We start from the raw sequence: 21,089 nt of genomic DNA on the forward strand, positions 1-21,089 counted from the left end.
ACAAACACGGACCAAGCACAAAACAGGGCTCATGTCGCTTCACTGAGACTTAGAGAGCCAATAGTAATGCGCACAGGAAAACTGTGAGCTCCAAGTCCCTCCACCTTGTGTTTCCACAGCGGCTGCAGAGACCCGCAAAACCAGCCTGACTGGAGGGTGAGGAAGAAACTGCTCCAAAAATGATTACTGGCAACAGGGGCGTGAGGATTTGCAGTCCTCCTTTGCAGGCAGGCTTTGCAGGGCAACCTGCAGTTGCATGTGTTGGTGCAGTGCCAACGAGGAGGAAGAGCTATGCTGCCACTGATCGTGGGACGCTTGCTGCAGAGTTTGGCTCTTTTATGTCAAAGGAAAATGAGATTTTTACATCTCTTACTCCTATGCTTAGTGTTTATAATTCCCCTTTCCCCCCCCTCTTCCTCTGCAAGGAGAATGATACAAAGCACCAGAGCACATGTCTATTTTTAAGCAAGAATTGGATCTTTATGTGGAGATTTCCAAAATTTTTCAACTTGTCAACTCCCACAAATTTTCCAGTGGAAGTGAGGATCCTTTTTAGTCAGCTCCATATGCCGTTTCCACAAAGAATATACGAACTTGCTTTTCGTAGGCAGCTTTCACAAACCCATTCAAAGTAGTCTGTCAGCTGCAAGCCAGCCATCAGGTGGAATGTCAGCACAATAAAGCGCATTTAAATCTCCCAACTTAGTCCAGTTCCACATACTGAAGCGTTTCTATTCAGTTATTTCAGCAGATTGTTACTAGCAGCTATAAAGTATATTGTATCTATGCATCCACAATTAAAACTTTGGATTTTGCTTTACTTAAAATGGAACAAGATAATAAAATATGGGGTGAAGGGCTGAAAAGGAGACATGGTTATAATTTTTGACATTTTTGGGAACTAGAAGAGTGCACCAGCATGTGTGTCACTATTCACGCTTTTTCAAAGTCACACCTAAGAAGGCGACGTCATAGGTCCTTGCATGAGGACAGGTTTACTATTTTTTTCAGCTGTAGCATCACCCGATGGGTGATGTGGGGCACCTCAAAGATTTAACTTGTTGGCATTAACCATTCAATGTTTTTAAAACAGAAAGTGCCAACGTGCAAACTGAAGACGGCAAGGTCAAAGCAGACTGCTCTTAGTCGACGTACAAACCCAGCCCACCACAAGATGAGCTGAGGGTGGGAACACAACATCACTGCCTCGGTGATATGCAACGCACTGGGAACATGCTGGACACTGGGGCAGTTACTGCTGTGTGTGCTTCAGATTTTATATTTATGGAACACAAAGCACTTGGGCAGGGAGGGGAAGTACCTCATACGAAACCTTGAATACAGAAAAAAAAGCACCCTGTGAACTTTGTGTTATCAGCGATCTGCACAGACTTTCGCAGCCCTATTTTCGTAATTGCCAAGATGTAATTCATACTAATTAGTATTTGTGGAAGCGTTTTGTAGATGAAAGGCATTATGCAAACACTCAGAATTAGGAACTTAATTCTCATCACAAGCCTGACCTGCCATTCCCTGACGTTGATTAAAAAAGACCTCATGCTTAGCAGACATCAGTTCCCTTCTTCCCTTCCTCCTACTCTCTTTACTCGAGGTTATCCATCATTAAGACATAGAATTTCTCCTAACATTATACAAGTTATGCAGATGAATGGTTGCTGCTAATGAAGAATCAGGAAATCCAAGACCCTCCTTGGCCTGTGAAAGCCAACTGAGGCCAGATAAGCCCTCTGGTAAGAGGCACCATCAGCACCTCCTCCCAGACACAAAACTAGTCTCCTTCCTCACCAACGCATGCAGTACATTCCTCAAAAATCAAAACTCCAGGGCAGCTATCAGCCATACATTTGGTGATCCAGCAGTGTTTTGACAGGATGGTGTCTTAGAGTATCAAAAAAGCCTTTTATGTGTAGATAGAGTTATCTGACTAACAGTACACGGAAATGCTTGTGAGAAATTAAACCACAGACAATCTCCCTAGTAAAACAGCCCCAGGATGCTATCTGCTGCCATCCAAACTATTCCAGAGAGAGATTTCCATGCCACGAAAGTCTCAGCCTGCACTGCATACTATTATGCAGATCAAATGCTAAATGCTGCCTGCACAGATAAATAACTAGGGATACAAGCAACCCCAGGCTTTTGAAGAATCTGCAATCCACACAGTGTGATATGCAGATGCATCAAAAAGATACTCCTAACGTAGTCAGAGTTGCACCACAGGGGGAAAGTGAATGGGTTTGATGACAAGACCTGCTCTTCGCATGCTCCTACACATGTACCTTGCCACCCTCAAAAGACTAAGCTTTGCTCTTGCAGCTGATCAAATTGCTCTTCCCATGCTGTTCTTTGCAGGTTTTGGGACTTGAACTGGCACAAACGCTCCAAAAAGCACCAGAGCAGGTGCAAAGCAGGGGCAGTACTGGGAAATGAGAGGCAGAGACCCACTGTCTTGATGCTACGTGAACACCAAGCCCACCTGCTCCAGAAGGAAGCCTTCCACAGAAACCTCAACAGCCTCTGTCCAGAGCAGGCAAAATTGCCAGCAGTGCTCTGCCTGTTGAACAAGTAACTTATTCAGGCGTTGGACACAGTTGGTCTTCACACAGCCGAACTTGTTTACAGACCTTCTTCCTATAGATTTTCCACACACAGATATCCCAGCGTGCACACCTACTGCATTTTGAACATAGCCCACTCAGTTTACTTAGCAAATTACCTTAATATAGTCTACACCTTTACCACGTACAGCTTTAAAAGCTTTCTTTCAAAAAGGAAAAGCAAAGCCCCAAACCCTACTGGTACAAAAAACCCAAACCATCTTCTAATTATCTAAACTGGAGAGTGGTATATAAGTGAAATGAAAACAGATTTTGAAAGTTTGTAACACTTTTATACATTACTCTGTTTAATCTCCCCTGCTCTTGCTTGAGACCAACATCCTTTTTTCCTTCTTTTTCTCTTTTTAAAGGTACAATCCCCTTTGTATCTGTCCCTCCACACAACCTCCTGCCCTAGTGGAAACTCAAGTTGTGACTAAATAGCAAAGTAAATCCCATTTAGGTCTTCTTTTACGAGCCCCAAACGCTACTGCTAAATGACAAAAAGACTATCCAGCGCAGGATCCCTGCTGGGTCACAGTTACATCAGATGGCAAGGATGGGGACTGAAGAGGAGCACGAGGACTGGCTTTGGTGGCAGCAAACCATATCCTTTCTGGTCACCCATGAAAGGGCAAGGGGGTCACTGTTCCCCCCAGCCACCAAGTTACCCTTTTTCTTTGCACCACAGCTGGAAACCAGATTCTCCTTAAGCTCTCCTAAACTCACTAGACAAAAAAAAAAAAAGAGAGAAAAATACCTCATTTTTATATCAGGGTAATTTTATGCTGCATTAGCTCAGCTAAGCAGCTTGCAGAAGTATCCGACAAGCACACGTGGCAGCACAAAGTACACGCTAGGGACACAAATGGATGGGAGAACAGGATGCTCCTTTTGGTGGCAGAGAGCTATTAAATGTGCTTACTGCAATTCTCTCTTGAAGCCAGTGCCTTAGGCAACAAGTTGTTCACTTATTTGTGACTTATTTGTCAATCATAGCAGCATTTTCCTAACTTGGGAATAAGTCTGCTTTCTCCACACTGATTCCTTTTTAGGAAAACTGAGCAAGATTCCTCATTCACTTCCCTACTGTACTTTCTACGTGTTGTTAAAGCCCTGTTTTAATTTGGTATTTTAATCAAATTCAACTGTATTCATCATGCATGTCCCCTACTTCACTGAAAATTCATGATTCCTCACTTGCCTAAAAATTGTAAGTGACTATTCAAGAACTAAGAAGCAATTTTGCTACAAATGCTTGAGCCAAATTATTGCACAGCTGGAGGGGACCTTTTCTCTCCCAACTAACTGGTGAGTTGCTGAGGCTTTGTAAGATTTCCCTAACAGGCAACTCTTCTTCTTCCTTTCCTGTTTTAATGAATGGCAAAAGAGTTAACTTGGGGCCGTTTAAAGCACCAACATTGGCAACTGTGCTGGAAACCACTGAAATGACTGGGACAGCATCGCGGAGCTATTGTTTCAGATGCTGCAAGTTTCCATTGAAATCACTTGAGTCATGCCTTTGATCCCTCCCCCCCCTTTTGCACTACAAGACCCTTTCTTTAAATAAAAGCTGAACTCTCAGAATAACCAGGGTATCCAATAATGTTTTCACTACTGCAATTTAAGGAACTGCACTCTATGCTTTTAAATTTAATACCCCAATATTAACAGCACATAAGTCAGCAATTCCTTAACACTACATCAAAATGTTTGCTTAACAAGAACTTAAAAAATAGAACAATAGAAAGGTTTGCAAAAAACAGCCTTCTACCCCCTGAAAAATACTGTGTAAGCACAAGGTTGACATTACACTAGTCTCGTATTCAGTCAAATCAATGCCCCTCCCAATTTCTTTTGGCTGTAGCTCTTGGTTAACAAAAAAGCAAGCCCTAAACTAAAGACTTCACTTGTATAATTAGAAAATACTTAATTCTGTACTAGCTTTACAGCTGTAATAAATTGTGTTGGCGGGAAATAACTAAGTCAACTATCAAATAGCTTATTTTCATGTTATTTACTTTGATATAAATTACGCAGGTCAAGCAATTAACACAGTTTTAAACTGTTTATTCATCATGCTTCTTTCACAAAGTGAGAAAAATCATTATGCAAAGGTTCTTCATGAATATAAAGTAGAAGAAAATCTAAACAATATTTAATATTGTTATTTATTTATAGTTACATTGCATCAAAAGATTTTTCACTTACCAGTCAGCTATACATCCTGTTATTAAGTGGCCGAAGATTAATCCTACCAGTAGGGAGAATTTAGCAATGTGAACTTTCCAGGCAGAATCACAAACAAGATCCCACTGGAAGAAAAAGACAGATAAACTGAAATAAATTGGTTATTCTCAGATGCGTTTAAACATACTAACGTTGGTATAGAGCTTCTTCCAAATTTCAGTCCTAGCAGGAGCGCATGGAAATGGCAGAGGAAAGCTTTCCCCCTCAAGTCAAAACCCGGACCCCAAGCAGCAAATTAAAGACTTGTTTACTTCAGTGAGCTTTATCAGGCCCTTAACTATAAAATGACAATATCCAACGCTTAAGTCTCCCCCTCTCCAGGCCACATGAGTTTAGACTAAGTGGCATATCTCCAATATTGGCAGTACTGATGTAGCTGAGCGTCTCACCGTAGCAGGCCCAGACACCTACTACCAGAGCCCCGCGAAGCCCACCGGCAGCGAGCCCGACCATTTAAGAGCAAGTTCTCCTATTGACCTCCTGAGGGCCGCTTGGAAACAGGGGGAAAAGCAGCTGCTTTGCCACAGACCCCTGGTGGCCGTTAGCTCCAGGCTCCCAAGGACAAAGCGTCATGACGCTTTTGCTTTCAGAAAAGCATCCCGGTTCCCCAGGAGGTGGAAGGGGATGAAGATTGACCAACGGCACGGCTCGCCAAACCAGGTCTGAAAAGCCAAGTCCAGACAGGGCAGCCGGAGAGCCCAGCGCAGCCACGCGACTCCTTGGGACAGCAGCTCCCACAGCGACATTTCACAGCTCAGACAGAGGCTGAACCTCCACACTAAAGCTACGCCTGATACTGAAATTACCCTTTCTGTCCAAAGGAAGAGAAAATGGACCATTTTGGGCACCCCCTCATTAGGGCACTGCCTTATTCCCATGAGAAAGATGGGAACAGCAAGGTTTCTAGTAAGGCTTCCCTAAACTCCAAGACATTTTCCTCTGAGGCATTAGACTGCGCCTCAGGGGAGCCAGGCTGCATTCCTGGCTTTAGCCCAACATCCTCATTGCCCTCAGACATGTAACTTAATCCCTCTTATGTGTAAAGTGTGGATAGTACTATTGTACCCTTGAATAAATGTAGGAAGATATGTTTGTTCGTGGTTTGTGAAGTGTTCAAATATTGATGGTAATGGGAGCCATGCACATTTCATGAAAAATAAGTACAGCTAACTTTGGAGAGTCAGATACTCCAGAACTGAAACTTTGCAGAATAAATGGCTGTTCGTGTGTAATGTAATAGTAGCAGCCCTTCTGACACCAGTAACTGAAGTTTCATGGCCAAAAACGCAATGTAAAAGTATGCAATTTATTTTTAAGAGTCAGATGCAACTTCAAAAGAAAGGAAAGCTTCCCTCAAAAGAGTTCAATTAGGTGCGCTGCTCTTTTAAGCATTTCCATGACATAGAGCCCTTCCACAAATAAGGCTAGCTCTGACTCAGCCCCCTCGTTCAACATCACAGGAGATGTCCTCCCTATAATATACCATCTCCCCAAGAAGTATAGCACTTTTGTGGCCAAAAGAAACATGCCAGCTTTCAGGCCCAGGCTTTTTGTTTTAGTTAAATGTATTTTTGAGTTCCTCACTGTACTGACTTGTAGAAGTTGGGACATACATGTCTGATCCTCCAACCTACAGACTGAAGGCACTGAGGAACCAAAAGTAGTATGAGCAAGTATTTTTTCCACCAAATAGCTATGAATTATTTGCAGCAAACAGCTCAGCAAGGCAGTGAGAATTGCTCTCCGAAGATGCTGACTTTTTAGAAGTATTTAGCAAGTGGGGGAAATGTAATTCCTAATATTTGCAATTATAGAACCCATCTCCAGTTAGCAAAGAAAAGTACCTGCCCAGACAAGCCGCAAACAAAACAAAATTCAGGAAATACATCTGAGCTCCAGGCAGGCTTTCAAATGCTCTGGGTTTATTTTCACAATCCAGAAAGTGTATATGCTGCTTAAAACTGAGAAATCATTTCCGTTTGTAGAGAACAAATTAAGTTTATTAAAAAGTCGTATTTATACAAGAACATTTTTTTAAAGGCAATCTCTACAAGTTGTTAATTTTTAATTTTATTGCTGTCAGAGGGACGGTGATGTCATCCAAGCGCAAAAAGAAAAAGCAGATATCCTGGTGCCTTTTCATTTTCACAGCTCACTATTGCTAGTCAAAGAGAGCCAGCCCTTGCATGAGCCCCAGGCAGAGAATGTGCAGTACCAGATTACACGTAGGTAAAGGTTCATGAGATTTTGGCTCTTCCAACCATGAAGGGCTGTTGTGAAATTTCAGGCCAGGACAACAGATGTCAAACCACTTTGGCACACTGGCACACAGAGTAAGAGTTTAAAAGCAGAAGAAAAGTCAATCTATCAGCACGTCCTTCAGTGCTGCCTAAAATGCACCCACTCCTTTTGATAACTTATTTGCGAGTCATCGTTTGTTTGTTTTTAAGGCTATTGCCCAACTCCCCAGCTGCTCTGAAAATAAAAACAAGTATTTCCTTGCAAATCCTGCATCTGGGCCTTTCCTGCCCTTGGTTAAGCACCCACTCTGCAGGCCAGCATAAATCAGAGCTGATCCCCCAAGCCCACAAGGGCAGCCTAACACGGGTGCTGACAGACGCAGGCAGCCCCTGACCTTCCCCGAATCTCTCGCTCTCCAAAACCCTCAGAACTCGTAAATAGGGAAACGGTGAAATATTTCAACAGTTGCTTTTACACAAACTTCCAGAGAATCTGCCACAACCCCAAATTACTCGCTCAGTACTCAGAGCTCAAGCATACCCCAGTTTCTCCTCCGGCAGCTGTCACAAACCAGAGAGGCTGCCGTGAAGCAGTTATCCAGAATAAATTCGGCAGGACAATGGTGGGTGCCACCAGGGCATTCAACTCGCAAAGAGACAGAAGAATAAGGAGAGGGCACAAAAGAAAAATGGATGCTGCAGTCAAAAGCAGCCTCAGGTAAAGATGACATTAATAGGACAAAATACATATTTCATAGCTAGTGTATCGTCCCACCCATCTTAACACAGCAACAGAGCAAACCAGCAAGGCTTTGTCATGCTGAAAGTGCAGGAATTTTGCCAGAGACCTGTGCTCCCCCTTCCCTTCCCCATGGAAAAGCCAAAGGCAGAGGACTGCAGCCTCAGCTTTGAAGAGCTAGAAATAAAGCAGGAACCATTATATAGCATCAACGCTGTTTCTCCCCTTACATACACCTGGGCTCGGCAGAGCAGAGAGTATTTGACACATGCCCACACGGCACAGCCGTGCCTGGAGCTGTGGCAGGTCCTCTGTAAGTGCCAGTAGTTTCATCCCGCAAACACGACACTCAAATTTGCTCCACAGAGAAAGGAGTGACAGGCTTCCATGTCCCTGCAGAACAAAACGCTGGGCTGGACAGCGCTGATGACAGTTCAAGTGGCACTCCAAGTAAATCTGCACTGGGAGATTGTTTTGGCTGGAGACTAGACAGTAATCCTCTACCGCCTCTTACAAAAGGTAGATTAATCTGTTACAAGCAGGGAGACTGTTAAATCCTGTAACTGCTCTGGCTGAATCCCTTGGTGTCCCACTTGGGAGTTAAGAGCGCCCAGCCTGAAGGAAGGATGCTGCTAAATTTACAGTGCTCCGTGGGATTTCTTTTTGTGTCCCTGGGTTTTGTCTGTCTTTCTGTCCTCCATCCATCCTCCTAATGCAAAATATCTGATAAAGTGACTTGCTAAACCAATAGGAGTGTATTGTTATGCTGAAACAAAAATAACTATATACAAAATATGCTGCTGGAAAGGGAACATTTAAAAACCAAAAGCTTTTTTCATAGCAGTACAGCAATGTAGAGAATTTGCCACCTATGCAGATGTGCAATATATTGCAAGTGGTTTTTTCATGTTGTGACAGCATTTTTTTTGTCAAAGCTTGAGGAGTCACACCTTCAGGATCCTAATGTTTAATTGATATCAGTGAGTCACCACCCATGCTGTGAGTCACTATGCTTCACATCAAGATGGAGGACTATTTGAAAATGAGATGCTTGGGAAGACATCTGGCAAAAGGTAATGCACCCAAAAAGTAACCATCCTGTAACTTCTTTATAAGGGGTGAAAATCTGGACATGGCTCGTGCAGTGAGTCAGTATTTGCACTGAAGTTATAAAAGTCACAAATGTAAAGTCTGCTGCATGTTTGTTACTACAAACACAAGCTGTCTCAATTAAGGGCTCCTGCCTCGAAAGCACTTGTCCTCCAGAGGCTGTAACGCTGTCTGTGGCATCTAAGCACACTGAATACCCACTGCAAAAAGGTCATAATAAGATGCCTACCAAGGATTTGGTTTGTACTACCTTCACCCTGATTGCATGGAAAAGTGCAAGGCAGACCCTTCTGTCCTAAAAAGAGAAAATTGACAAGAGGAGAAATGCTCTGGTCCAACACTTGCCCGGAACCTGGCACAAAGAGCCCACGAGAGAGGAGCTGGACACGCAAACCCTCTCCCCACACTGTGGGTTCACAGTCCGTTTCCAATGACCAATGCCCCGATCGCTGCTGAAAGAAAACAGACCCTTCCCCAGACAGCCTGCAGGTGGATCGTAGCTCTGCTCCGACTGCTCTCTGCATTGGTTTCAGCATGAGGAGACCAGACGGTCACCCACGCTGCTGCCTTGGAAGACCCTAAGCCAGGCACGAAGCTGCACCCTCGGTCCTTCCCCAGCCAGAGAGCACCCGGCTGCTGTGCTGGCCTTCACAGACTCCGTCCTGAGGCACGTAACATGCTCCACACACCACACGCGGCCTTTCGACCCCTAGAGAAAAGGTCCCACTTTGGGAGCCCCAGCCTCTACACATCACCTATGCCACAGCTTACCGTGGCAGCCCCAGGCCCCTCCTGGGGAAAAGCCACAAGCTTGCCTGCACGTTAGATGGCAATTTTAAGACCGGTAGACGAAAATAAGAATCTATCATTTGTCACTGAGGTCTGTGTGTGTTGGGTCTTGTCTTTCTTTGTTCCTCTCCTTCCTGTTTCATCTTTTTATAACCAAACCCTGTCAATTTTCCCTGCACAGCACTAGAATCCATCTTCTATATAAATACCTCATCTAGTGAGCGTTTAAATTTATGATGCCTTCAGATTCTCTTAAAGTGTTTTTCAAAAAAAATATGAGCCACAAAGTTGTTTTTAAAAAGAATAAAATAATTTAAAAAAAAGTTATGCTTTTCATACAATATGTGTAACAAAAAGCAAAACAGTCTCCAGGTACTTATTCCTAGAGGAAAAGCTCCAAGTCAGCAGACCAAGCACTAAAAAAAAAAAAAACCAAACCAAAACCAAACCCCCCCCCAACAAACAAATAGAAAAGCAAAAAAGTCTACTATAATGTGTCTATCACTAATGCCTTTTCCCAGTACTAAACTATCCGAGTAGTACTCATAGTTACAGCCACAGGAGACCACTGTACCAAGATTTTCCTCCAGGCTGCTACAGGACAACGCTTCTCTCCTCCCCTTCTCAACCCCCAGCCAAAGACGACACTCTGGCTGCATTTTTAATGGTAAAGAAAGTGTACAAGTTCCAGAAAATGCTGTGATGCTCAACTCTATACAAAATAACTGCGCAGTTAAACCACACTAAAAAGGTTGCAGGAGAAGCCTCCCAGAAGGATGTGCCAGCCCAACTGCAACACAAAGTTGGGGTGGTTTTACTGCCACAGGTGTCTCTGTATCTCCCTCTCAGCCACGGCAACAACAGAGCTTTTAAACTATTTAACCTTCAAGGTTCAGAGTAAGGATGCCTCTCCTTTGAGATCACAGCTGGGCAAAGCGCTCCCTGATCTGTATTTTAAGTGTCAATAAAGTGTTCTTGAGAACACCTGGCATTTTTTGACCACCAGTACAACCAGCTGGGTGGAAGTATCAAGAAGATCATATTTCAAAATGGGGACATTAAGAGTAGTAAAAAAAATAAACCAAGTAATCCTGGAAGACTTGAGAAGGTATAAAAATGAATGATTTCCTCTTTCTTTGACCAGCCACATTCAGGACCAAACATCTCCAGACTACATCTTTCCTTACATTTTTATCGGACACAACTGGACTTACCTGAAAACCAGAAGAGTCATTAAAAAAAACCCAAACAAACCACAAGAAAAAGAACAAACCACCTACTGAGAGGTTTTGTTGTTTGTTTTCTTTGAACAGCCACTCAAAGAAGCCTACACCACCTATGCTGGAATGCCTCAACCCATGACACAGTCAACACCTGACTTTTAAGCTACTTCCTCTCTGTGTGATGCCAGACCTCCAAGTGCTGAGTACATCTAACTTTCTTCAGCTTTATCGTAAGTGGATGCTTTCGCTGAAAATCTTCGACCAGTGTCTGAGCGCTTAGGACCTCTTAAAGATAAATCCTTCTAAAACAAATTTCTACTGAGCAAGTATACACTGGTATTTTGAGAGGTTTATAACCATCCAATTTTGCAAGAACTTTTACTCAGGTAGCGAAAGAGATGCTGTTGGTACCAGAGTATCACCTTTTGCTCAACAATCTGCCTCCTTCCCGTTCCTGATAAATCTGGGGTCCCTGTTCCCGTACACTGGAGCTTGCTAACTCAATAAATGCGATGGTTTGTTTTGTTCAGCTTTTTATCCAATTCATTTTTCTTACAGTGGGAACAACATTTTCTGCACTTTTCATTCTCAGAAACCAGTAAACCATTTCTGACCACGGCAGACACCTGGCAGGGAAAGCTGCAGCCCAGGAAAATCACTTGTGAACAGTGAACACAAGGTCACGTACACAGAAATTGTCAGGTTGCTTTAACTACAGACATGACCGACCGCCTGGGCAACGTACCATTTGAAAAATAAAGTGAAGAAACTACTTTTGACTACTACCACAAAGCCAAAGGTTTTGGGGACATGGGGAGCAAGGGGAGTGGGGAGAGAGAAAGAGGAGAGGACACGTGAGCCAGAGGACACGTGCTTAGCAGTCTTCCAAGAAAGATATAATTAGATCGTGCAGCTTTGTATGAAAGCAGTTTCATGTACCTATGAAAACAGTTTCCATCCCCGCAAAACAGTACAGGACTGCACAACTGTGGACTTCACAAATTTCCCTAATGGTTTCTGAAGTTTAACGTAGTTAAAGTTGCTGAAATACATCCTTCAAAACTGCATTTTCCGACACGCGCGACTTAGCTGTGAAATTTCCACATTAATTTTTGAAGTGTATGTTTTTTAAGTCTGGTATTTCAGCCTTAAAAATAAAGCACACAGGCTCGGTGCCACGCTGCCGCAAATCACTGCATGAACACCGATACATAAAACAGCACTTCCTCCTGGTTTGCAAACTTCAACTCCGTTGTGAAGATGGGACACCTAAGGCACAGGTTGTATCAAGCTGCTTGCAATCAGAGAGGCAGAGATTATATTAATTACCTCAGGGTAACCAGGCTGTCCCCACTACGCCCCACAGGGCGATGCTGTCCTGCTCGCACCCAGTACGTGCGTGGCCCCATTCCCCTGCCCAGCAGCAGAAAGGCGATGCTGACAGCAGACGCATCACTGTAGCATCTCCTGCCTGCATCCACCGAAGCAGCGCCAGGCTGCCAGCCGAGCTGCACCGCACACATCTACGTGCCCTGTGTCATATCTAACGCCTTTCAGTCATGGATCACCTGTAAGAGCCATCTCTCCAGCGTGATGAGATGGCTCAAGCAACACTGCAATCACGAAACAAGCCCAAAACTTCAAATATGCTAAAGGACACAAATTGACTTCGTTTCAGAGCCAATAAACTAACCTGGACAAGACTTAAAATTGAATGCTCTGCACTAAGTTATTCCTTAGTCTATGCCATAAGCAAAAAAGACCCTCCAAGCTATCCAGCGAGCACATCAGCAGAGTCCCAAGATAATGAGATGCCACCTGAAACACTGCAAAACTGAAAAGTTTCATCTACCCTTCAACTTCACACTTTAATCAGGAGCAATTAGCTCTTCTGTTCCCAACCTTGCTCTCATCACAGATCTGTTTCTTTTCCCCACTGGGAGAGGGAAGAAGGAAGTTTGCTAAGTAAATAATCATCACTAATATGCTAACAATTAAAATATGATTTGTTAATCATATGACAGTTTTCTGAATACTCAAAATGATTAAATTAATTTTAGTAGCATCGATATACCACCCACTTCACCACCACTACTACTTTTATTTTCAGTAGCAGGAGTTCCCTTCATTCCGAGACATTTTGATCTTCTCCAGCCTTCGCCCTCCCCAGATTAGTCAACTAACTTGTTTCTCAGCTGATGCAATCTGCTTCGCTTTTTCCAACGCCATAATGTCATCTAACATCAAAGAGTTGGGAGATACAAAATCTTGCTTGCAACTTTCATGAACACTATAGTCATAACTTTCCAGAGAGCAGGATCAGGATATTTCCATCTCTCTTTTACACCTCCATACTGCAATTATGCATCTTTTCTACACATATTCTGACATCATTAGGAGCCACTGTCACAAAACTGACTTTAATTTTAAACCTGTTCTTTGCTATAAGACCCGTAGCTGTTTGCCTCCCTCTGCCTGCATGAAAAGACCAGGAGCAACAATGCCCATCACTAGGACTGACTGAGACACACACAGAAAAATGGTTTTTGAGTACCATCCCTCAGTTTTCAGCTGACAACAACCTTTATTCTGAACAAGGTACGTGCTGCTGGGACTGGCTTCGCAACCAAACTAAATAAAAAGTTAAACTAGTTTTCAAATTTTTATTTACAACAGGTCTAAGCACTGTAAATAGAAGCCATATGTAAAAAAACCCCAACATTTTAGTTAAATATTAACATTCGCTATCATCTGATTATCGAAAACAAGTTAACACTGTGAGGACTGGTATTTTTCAGGCTGCCAAAACCACGCGTGCATAAAACATACTGCATGTGTGCAGCCTTGAGAGGGCTGACATGGCAAAACCTAATTTACTACCTTATTGGGCCTTTTTAAAAATCGGGGGAAAAACCCCTGAAAATGTCAAGCATGGCATAAAACTCTGAAATGGAGAAGGGGGAGGGAGGAGACAAGAGGAGGAAGCCATTCCTCATGAGAAATACTTGCTCAAAGTCACCGTAGATAAAAAGATCAGACACCTTAATTTTGACATGCAATTATTGCTGCCGTGACCCTGCCCTCTCATCATTTGAGGACTACAGCTATTATAACTTGGGCAAGAAGAAAAGGAGAGGGAGAGGGGGAAAAAAGAAGGTCTGGTATTAATTCAGACTTAAATAAATATTAAGGGAAAGGAAAAAAGGAGAAAAATATTCCACTTGTTTTACAAATCAAAATAAGAAACTGGTCTGTCAAGCTTGTATTGTTCAAGCAGACAATGTTTTACACAGCCCTGGGAGACACAGCAGGGGAAAAGGTCTTATGGTTTAATTTACATTCCCTATCCTTAATAATATTTGTAGGGTGGACATTGTGACATTGTCTACATGTTTGTGGACTTCGGTCTGGAGGCCAGGAGGAGACCGGGCAGCTCCAGAGTGCTGCAGAGTAACAGGGAGACTGTACTTGAGCCAAAATGAATTCCTCCACAGCTGTCTGGAGCCGAAAAACCTTTTCCAGGGAACCGGACCACCCTGCTCTGAAAACAGTGCGCAAGGGTAACTATAAATCACATGCTGCTGGACAAGGAGAACATACCGCTTCCCTGCATCTCACAAGTAGCATTCCTGATTCTCCCGGCTTTGATACTTGTGGATCTAGATAGGTGTCCCAGAAACAAGTATCAGGATAGATTCACTTATTTAGTCTTTTGTTCTTGTGTTTCAGTAGAACAACTGGCATTTGGGGCTCTCCCAAATTAAAAGACAAAATAAAAATCTTAACAAAGCCTTGTACTACACATTGAATTATCCTCCCGAGGGGGAGATGAGGGGAAAAAAAAAGGAGAAAAAAAAAGTCATCTCCACAGGAGCGAGTCCCACCCAGCCCATCGCCCCCTGAGCACATCTGCCCTTGCCTCATCAGCTCGCAGGGCAGGCAGGAGTTTCCACCCTGAACGCGCCAGTTGCACCAAACACAGGTGTGCACCGCAGCCAGCCACTGATCCATCTCCCGCCGCGTGGGAATAGGCACAGACCTACTGTGTTTTCCCAGCAGGTATGACGTGGCCCGGATCAGCGGGAGCTACTCAACGTGCACGTTAATCATCGCTGCCTGCCGGGTTTTACGAGCCGGGCACGGAGGCTCCGCAGTGCCCGCACTGGGCGTGGGCCAGTGCGGCTCCAGTACGGCGCTGAGTGGTTATCAGATGCTGACATGGGTTTTGCCGGGATACTTCTGCAACACACCCCGATGACACGTTCCGGAAGGGGCTTGAACCTCCTTTCTCCCTCCTTCAGGTCCCTTCCTTCCCCCTTGACTTTAAAAGGGAATTCAGAGTGCACACAAGGTCACCTACTGTCAAAAGTCAACTGGAAAAAAAAAATAAAAATAAATTACATTATGAGAGCTAAGCACACATTTCAGAGTTGAGGCAACCAGAGCCCAAGAGAAGCTGCTCTGAGGGAATTCAGTGCAAGAATTGAATACTCAGCACTGCTGCAAAGCTGCAGCATCTTCCTATGCCAGGGTTCTCTGATCTTCTACACATCGTCTACAGCAAATCCCATTCCTTTCTTCCACAGCAAGATCTCAGCCTAATTAATTCCACAGTTACTCATGGGTAACCCAGCGCTGGCCAGGCTGTGCTGCAGAAGAGCGGGAGGAGGAAGGAGCGTGAAAGGGAGTGAGTAAGAGCAACTGTCCCAAGCAGGGATGCCAGGTAGCGTGGAGGGGAAACCAGGCAGAAACAAACAGGCTGACAGGGAAAACAAAAGACAAAATACCCCCAAGTCCTTCTCAGCAGGGCTGCTCTCAATCCCTTCATCCCCCAGCCTGTACTGATATCGGGGGTTGCCCCGACCCAGATGCAGGACCTTGCGCTTGGCCTTGTTAAACCTCATGAGGTTCACACAGACCCACTTCTCAAGCTTGTCCAGGTCCCTCTGGATGTCACCCCGTCCCTCTGGCGTGTCGACCGCACCACTCAGCTTGGTGTCATCTGCAAACTTGCTGAGGGTGCACTCGGTCCCACTGTCTATGTCATTGATGAAGATATTAAACAGTACTGGTCCCATAAATAATAAATATACCTGGGTCAGTATATTTAAACTAAATGACTGAGATACAGGATGTATTAGGGAGTGGAAACAAAACCCCAACCATTTCAAACATCACGTCCACCCAGAAAAAAAATGCAGTTGTTTGACATACACATAGAAAATGAGGAATATGAAATATGAATATGAAAGCCTCAATAGCAAGTCTTGGAAAGCTAAGAATGACTTTAAGATACTCTAATACAGAACTACCTTCTTGAAGGATTACTGTTAGTTCTACCAATGCTACAAACTATTCATGGTAAGCTGAAATCAGCTTCCTGTATCCAAGACGCTTTATCTTAAGGGTGATAATAAACATTAACTCTATGTACATTCCCTCTAGCAAAAAAAAAAAATCCATACTAGATAGAAAACCTAAGACTACCTGAGTTCTGATGTCAGTATCGGTCTTAACCCAGTCTCTGTTTTCTAGACCAATTGCTTGAAAATTTTTTGGCCCGTACGTAACAGCACCCCCAAATAAATAAAAACAGTATCTAGGCTCACTAAACAAGTATTTGTAGTCTGGCGATATCATCATACTTCGTTATCTCAAAGATCAACATCAGGTAATCTGCTGTTTGCAGGCAGGCAGAGGACAGTTCTGCACCACCCGGAAACAGCAGGTACTGTTCCCGAAACAGCCATCCCCCTCCTTCACTCCAGTCAACCAGAAACTCGCCCCAGTGTTTTAGGGTGTTGCTCACTGGTGCCCTGATAACCAGGAGACTCCGTCACCACGTTCAGTGTGTACAGACAGGCCCCCAGAGCAGCTGCAGCAGGACACACCATCAGCTCCCCTGGCTCCCTCTTTAGCAAGCAGATTTCTCAAGCCTGCGAGTGCTCAGACCGGCAACCGCTAACTCTTTATCAGCTAACTCACAGAGGGAAGGCGGGGAGGGGGGAAGTTTGGGATCTCTCCCATAGCTGAGGAAGCCGTAAAAAAAAAACAACCCAACAACAGTAGTAGAAGTTTGCTCTGGTCTGCCAGTATTTCTGGATACCTCTGACCACAGGGACTTGTTGACCCCTTCAGCGCCCATTAGGAGCAGAGAAAGCTGCTCAAAGCCTCGTCTGAAAGAAATTTAGAATAGTCTTTCTGCCCATTGCAAGTATCTACCTTGCAGGTCCCTACATCCCCTTCAATCTGTACAAGGGTAGCAAGGGCATGGGTGATATACTAGCTTTCCTCTTGCCGCTTCTGACCCAACTACTGCACTGGGTACAGTAACTCAAGGTTTTCATTGATTTGGGACTAAGAAGCAGCCAGTCAGCCAGGAACCAACACTGACAAGACAAATCCTGGCAGTTGCAGGAAAAAGAGAAGCATCAGCATTTCTGAAGTCTCTTTGCAGAGACCAGCCAACTGGAGGATACGCAGAAACAAGTGAGAGATCTCCCATTTGTGCCTGGAAAGGGTGGCACAGCTCTTATCTTGGAAAGGACCTTGTCAGAGTGATCCCCTTCGAATTAACTAACAACTATACTCTGAAAATCCACTTGAAATGCCCTACCCCAAGAAATATCACCCCACAAGCAGTGCCAAATTTATCATCACTGTTACCACACAGAGATTTGTTTATTGCACCATTTCTGGCTACTCGCAGATACCTGCAATAATCCCATGAGACAACGCCATAGTCTAGGGCACATGTCACCGCACAGAGCCATTTCACTTCATTAACCCAGCAGAAAACACAGAAAAAAATAATTAAAAAATGTATTTAAAGTTTCCTACCATGTTAGCAAACTAAATCAGCTGAATATGCGTCCAGAAAAGTGCCAGAACTGCCATAAAAGCAGGGGAAAGAAAGGCTGATAGGGCACAGACACCCTCCCTTGCAGGGGCAAAGAGCATCACATCACAGCCTGAACTCATCCAACTTCACACCAAGACAGCACTGCCCCGGGACCATTTGGCTCTCCTGAATTAAGCTGCCCTTTTTTGGAGGGGACAATTTACTAGAGGCTCAGCCAAATTGGCACAAGAATGACTGAACCAGCGGCAAATAGGTAAAATGATAGCATGTTACTTGGGAAAGAAGATGACTCAACTCAAATCAAGTGGGAAGTTGAGAGCCAAGAGAACAGCACTGCAGCAAAACAAGGCATCTGGAGCAGAAAAGCAGCCACAACAGGAATTCCCTTGTGACTAGACATGAAATATTATTACATAATTGCTCTGGGTGATTAAAACACAGCCTTCAACTAACCACTTCCCTCTACGGCACCCCCAAGAGGTGGAACGATCTGGAACGCTGCGGGTGCGGACAGAGGGTTGCTGTGCCATCAACTGCTGCAATTTAATCAAGCCTCAGTCCTTGCCCATCGTCAGCTTTTAGTGTTCATTATACAAATTAGCATTCAGAACAACAAACAACCCCACCATGTAATGCAATCAAATACAGCGGACAGGTCATCCTAGTAACGGAGGGAAAAACAACCACCATCAATCCTGTAACTGAGAGCTTCCGTGAAAACTTTGCCCCAAGATTACAGCTGGCTTTGCAGATGGTCAGAAGACCCATGCACTAAAGAAGTTGACAAGAGAGTTAGAAAAGTCCCTGCTGAGTACACGCTCCAACTTCCTGCCAGGCTTCAAGGCTAGGTACATTTAGTTGTCATTATGTTGCTTATTGCGTTAATGCTAATAATTTACCTGAAGCGTCACTTTGCAAATGGGCAAAGTGAGACCTCAGGTTTCCCCATGGCAAAAAAGGAGAGTATTTCTCAGCATCCTTCCTTGGGACAGTGGTGAGATACACGGACCATTTAAAAGACAGATTTTTTTTTTTTTTTTTTACTAGCTTTTTGCCTAAAGGCTATAAGGATAGATCTCTCAGAAGTGATACACGTGCACTCTGCTTATAGTGGTGCGATAATGATGATGATGTGATAAAGAATAGATGAAAATCCTCAAAGAAGCATCTAGCAGTGAAAAAGCCTTACAAGTGAATTGTCCTAAAGGAAGATATTTATGTACAAACCAAGCTAAAGTCCAAGATTTATGTACCAAGTCAGGACATTAGCTCAGATGGGTGATTTAATATGGCCACTGGAATCCCTGTGGTTAAATTATGCATCTGACCTTCTCGCTATATGTACTTCAACAGTGTTAAATAATAAGCAGCACGTCCTTTATTACCATTTCTAGTTCTGATGACTGGCAGCACTATAAAAAGCACCGTTCCCAGTGACTCAGTCGAGGGGGTCAGGGTAATGGCAGTGTCTAGCGTGGCAATACCACTCTTCAAGGAAGGTGCAAGGCCACCTCTGGCTCCAGCAAAGACTCAAAGAGAAGCGGGGCTAAGCAAAGCGCAGAGCGGGGCTGAAAACAGCAAGATCTCCACTTCGTCAGTCCCAAGCATGACACAGGCTGGGAGAAAAAGGGCACCGGGGAAGGGAGAGCTGAGAAAGCAGGGACAGAGAGACAGTATCTGATGAAGGGTACCATTAGGAGAGAGGCTACGGAGACAGTGAAACTTAATGTAGTTTAAGGACAGCTATCTACTCCCGAGGAATGGGGGACAGTGACGTCTCACGCGCACGTACATCAACAAAATGCAGAGCAGGAAATATGCTTTGCGCTAAATAACCACAATTGTTACGTCGTTTCTGAGGGCAAAGCAGCGATGGAACATCCAGCAGCTATTAGCTTGGACCGCTGAAGAGAAGAACAAGGGGATTTACTGGCCAAACAAAAGTGCATTTTTTATTAATATACTTTTGGCTCTCTTTATGATATTTCAATATAACCCCTGGCTACTACACAGATGAGCGTATATTAGACTAAGATTTAATAAAACTCTATTTAGAAAGATGAGAACATTGCATAATACATTACAGAAATAAATGCATTTTTGAGGGGAGTTAAGGGAGATCTGAACATCCAGTCTTCTGAATTCATCCAGGGCAGCTCTTTCTCACAAAGGACAGTGGGATGCACATAAGAGGAGTCAGCAGTTACGACAATCGCTCCCACAGTATCAGAGCTCCTGGGGGTTTATAAGAAAGGCAGACCAAATTAAGCTACGCTGATGCTGTGCCTGGGTTTTTCCTCTCTTTCTTCATTAGGATAAAAACAGACAGCACACCCACCCAGAAAACCCAGAAAAGTAAACCAAGACACCGACGAAGGAGGAATCCTGACCCTGAGAAAACAACCTAATTATAATTACATGGGATTACAAATCAAAGAGAAAAAGCTGCCAAGTTTCTGGACGCGAGCATACAACAAAAATAAAAACTCCACATTGGAAAAACCCATAGTCTGAAAAGATGATTATTATTCTTTCTAATAGAAAACAAGACAGCAGGGACCACAGCTGTTTATTTATCCCTTAAAATTGATCTGCCCTTTACTGCAAGTTCTTCCAAAGAACACTTTTTTTTATTATTTTTAAAGAAGCATGCAAAGATAGCAAACTAACTCTCCCCCAACCTTTTGTGGCCAACTTGATGATGACCTTCAAAAGACTCAAACATTTCAAAAAAATTTCTTTTACAGTTTACACTAAAGAGAAATATTTCAAGATCCTTTTTTTTCATGCTTAAGCGTCAGTGTTAAACCCTAAAACATATGAATAGCTCAGTCTCTGGTTATAAACCAGAAGAAAATCTGCCTCTCTCAAATGTCAAATTTCATTATGCGCTTCTACATCACAAACCATTCAAGTCTACCATGTGCCCGTGTTTTTTTTCATGGAAGGAGCACAGCTAGGTTGCTTGGGGTTTTTTTAATCCATTCTGGGTTCAAGGTTTTGAGGGGTTTGCTTTACCTGCTTTTTCCCTGTTGCACACGCTTTCAAGGGACACAAAGAGAAGCTGAAATGATTTTTAATGATTAAATATAGACGCGTGACCAAAGCACAATCATGCCGGTCATCAGATTATTGCCGCGTTTCTTTCCCCCAACTAGATAAGCACGGTTAATCCAAAACACTGCTCCCGGGCAGGAAGTAATTTTTGCTGATCTTAGGGGGAGTCTTGAGATTAAGGGAACTACTTTCCTGGTGTAA

General features: G+C 43.8%; 1 protein-coding gene across 2 annotated transcripts in view; it reads right to left on the reverse strand.

Annotated features, from left to right (window-relative positions):
- SLC22A23 (solute carrier family 22 member 23) overlaps positions 1-21,089 on the reverse strand; it is a 115,019-nt gene that overhangs the window by 91,738 nt on the left and 2,192 nt on the right. For both annotated transcript variants that reach the window (XM_076330471.1, XM_076330470.1), the window contains exon 2: positions 4,830-4,933. In XM_076330471.1, coding sequence (XP_076186586.1) covers positions 4,830-4,933 — 104 coding nt within the window. The remainder of the gene's footprint in view (positions 1-4,829; positions 4,934-21,089) is intronic.

Source organism: Aptenodytes patagonicus, chromosome 2 (assembly GCF_965638725.1).
Source record: "Aptenodytes patagonicus chromosome 2, bAptPat1.pri.cur, whole genome shotgun sequence".
Taxonomy (NCBI): Eukaryota; Metazoa; Chordata; class Aves; order Sphenisciformes; family Spheniscidae; genus Aptenodytes; species Aptenodytes patagonicus.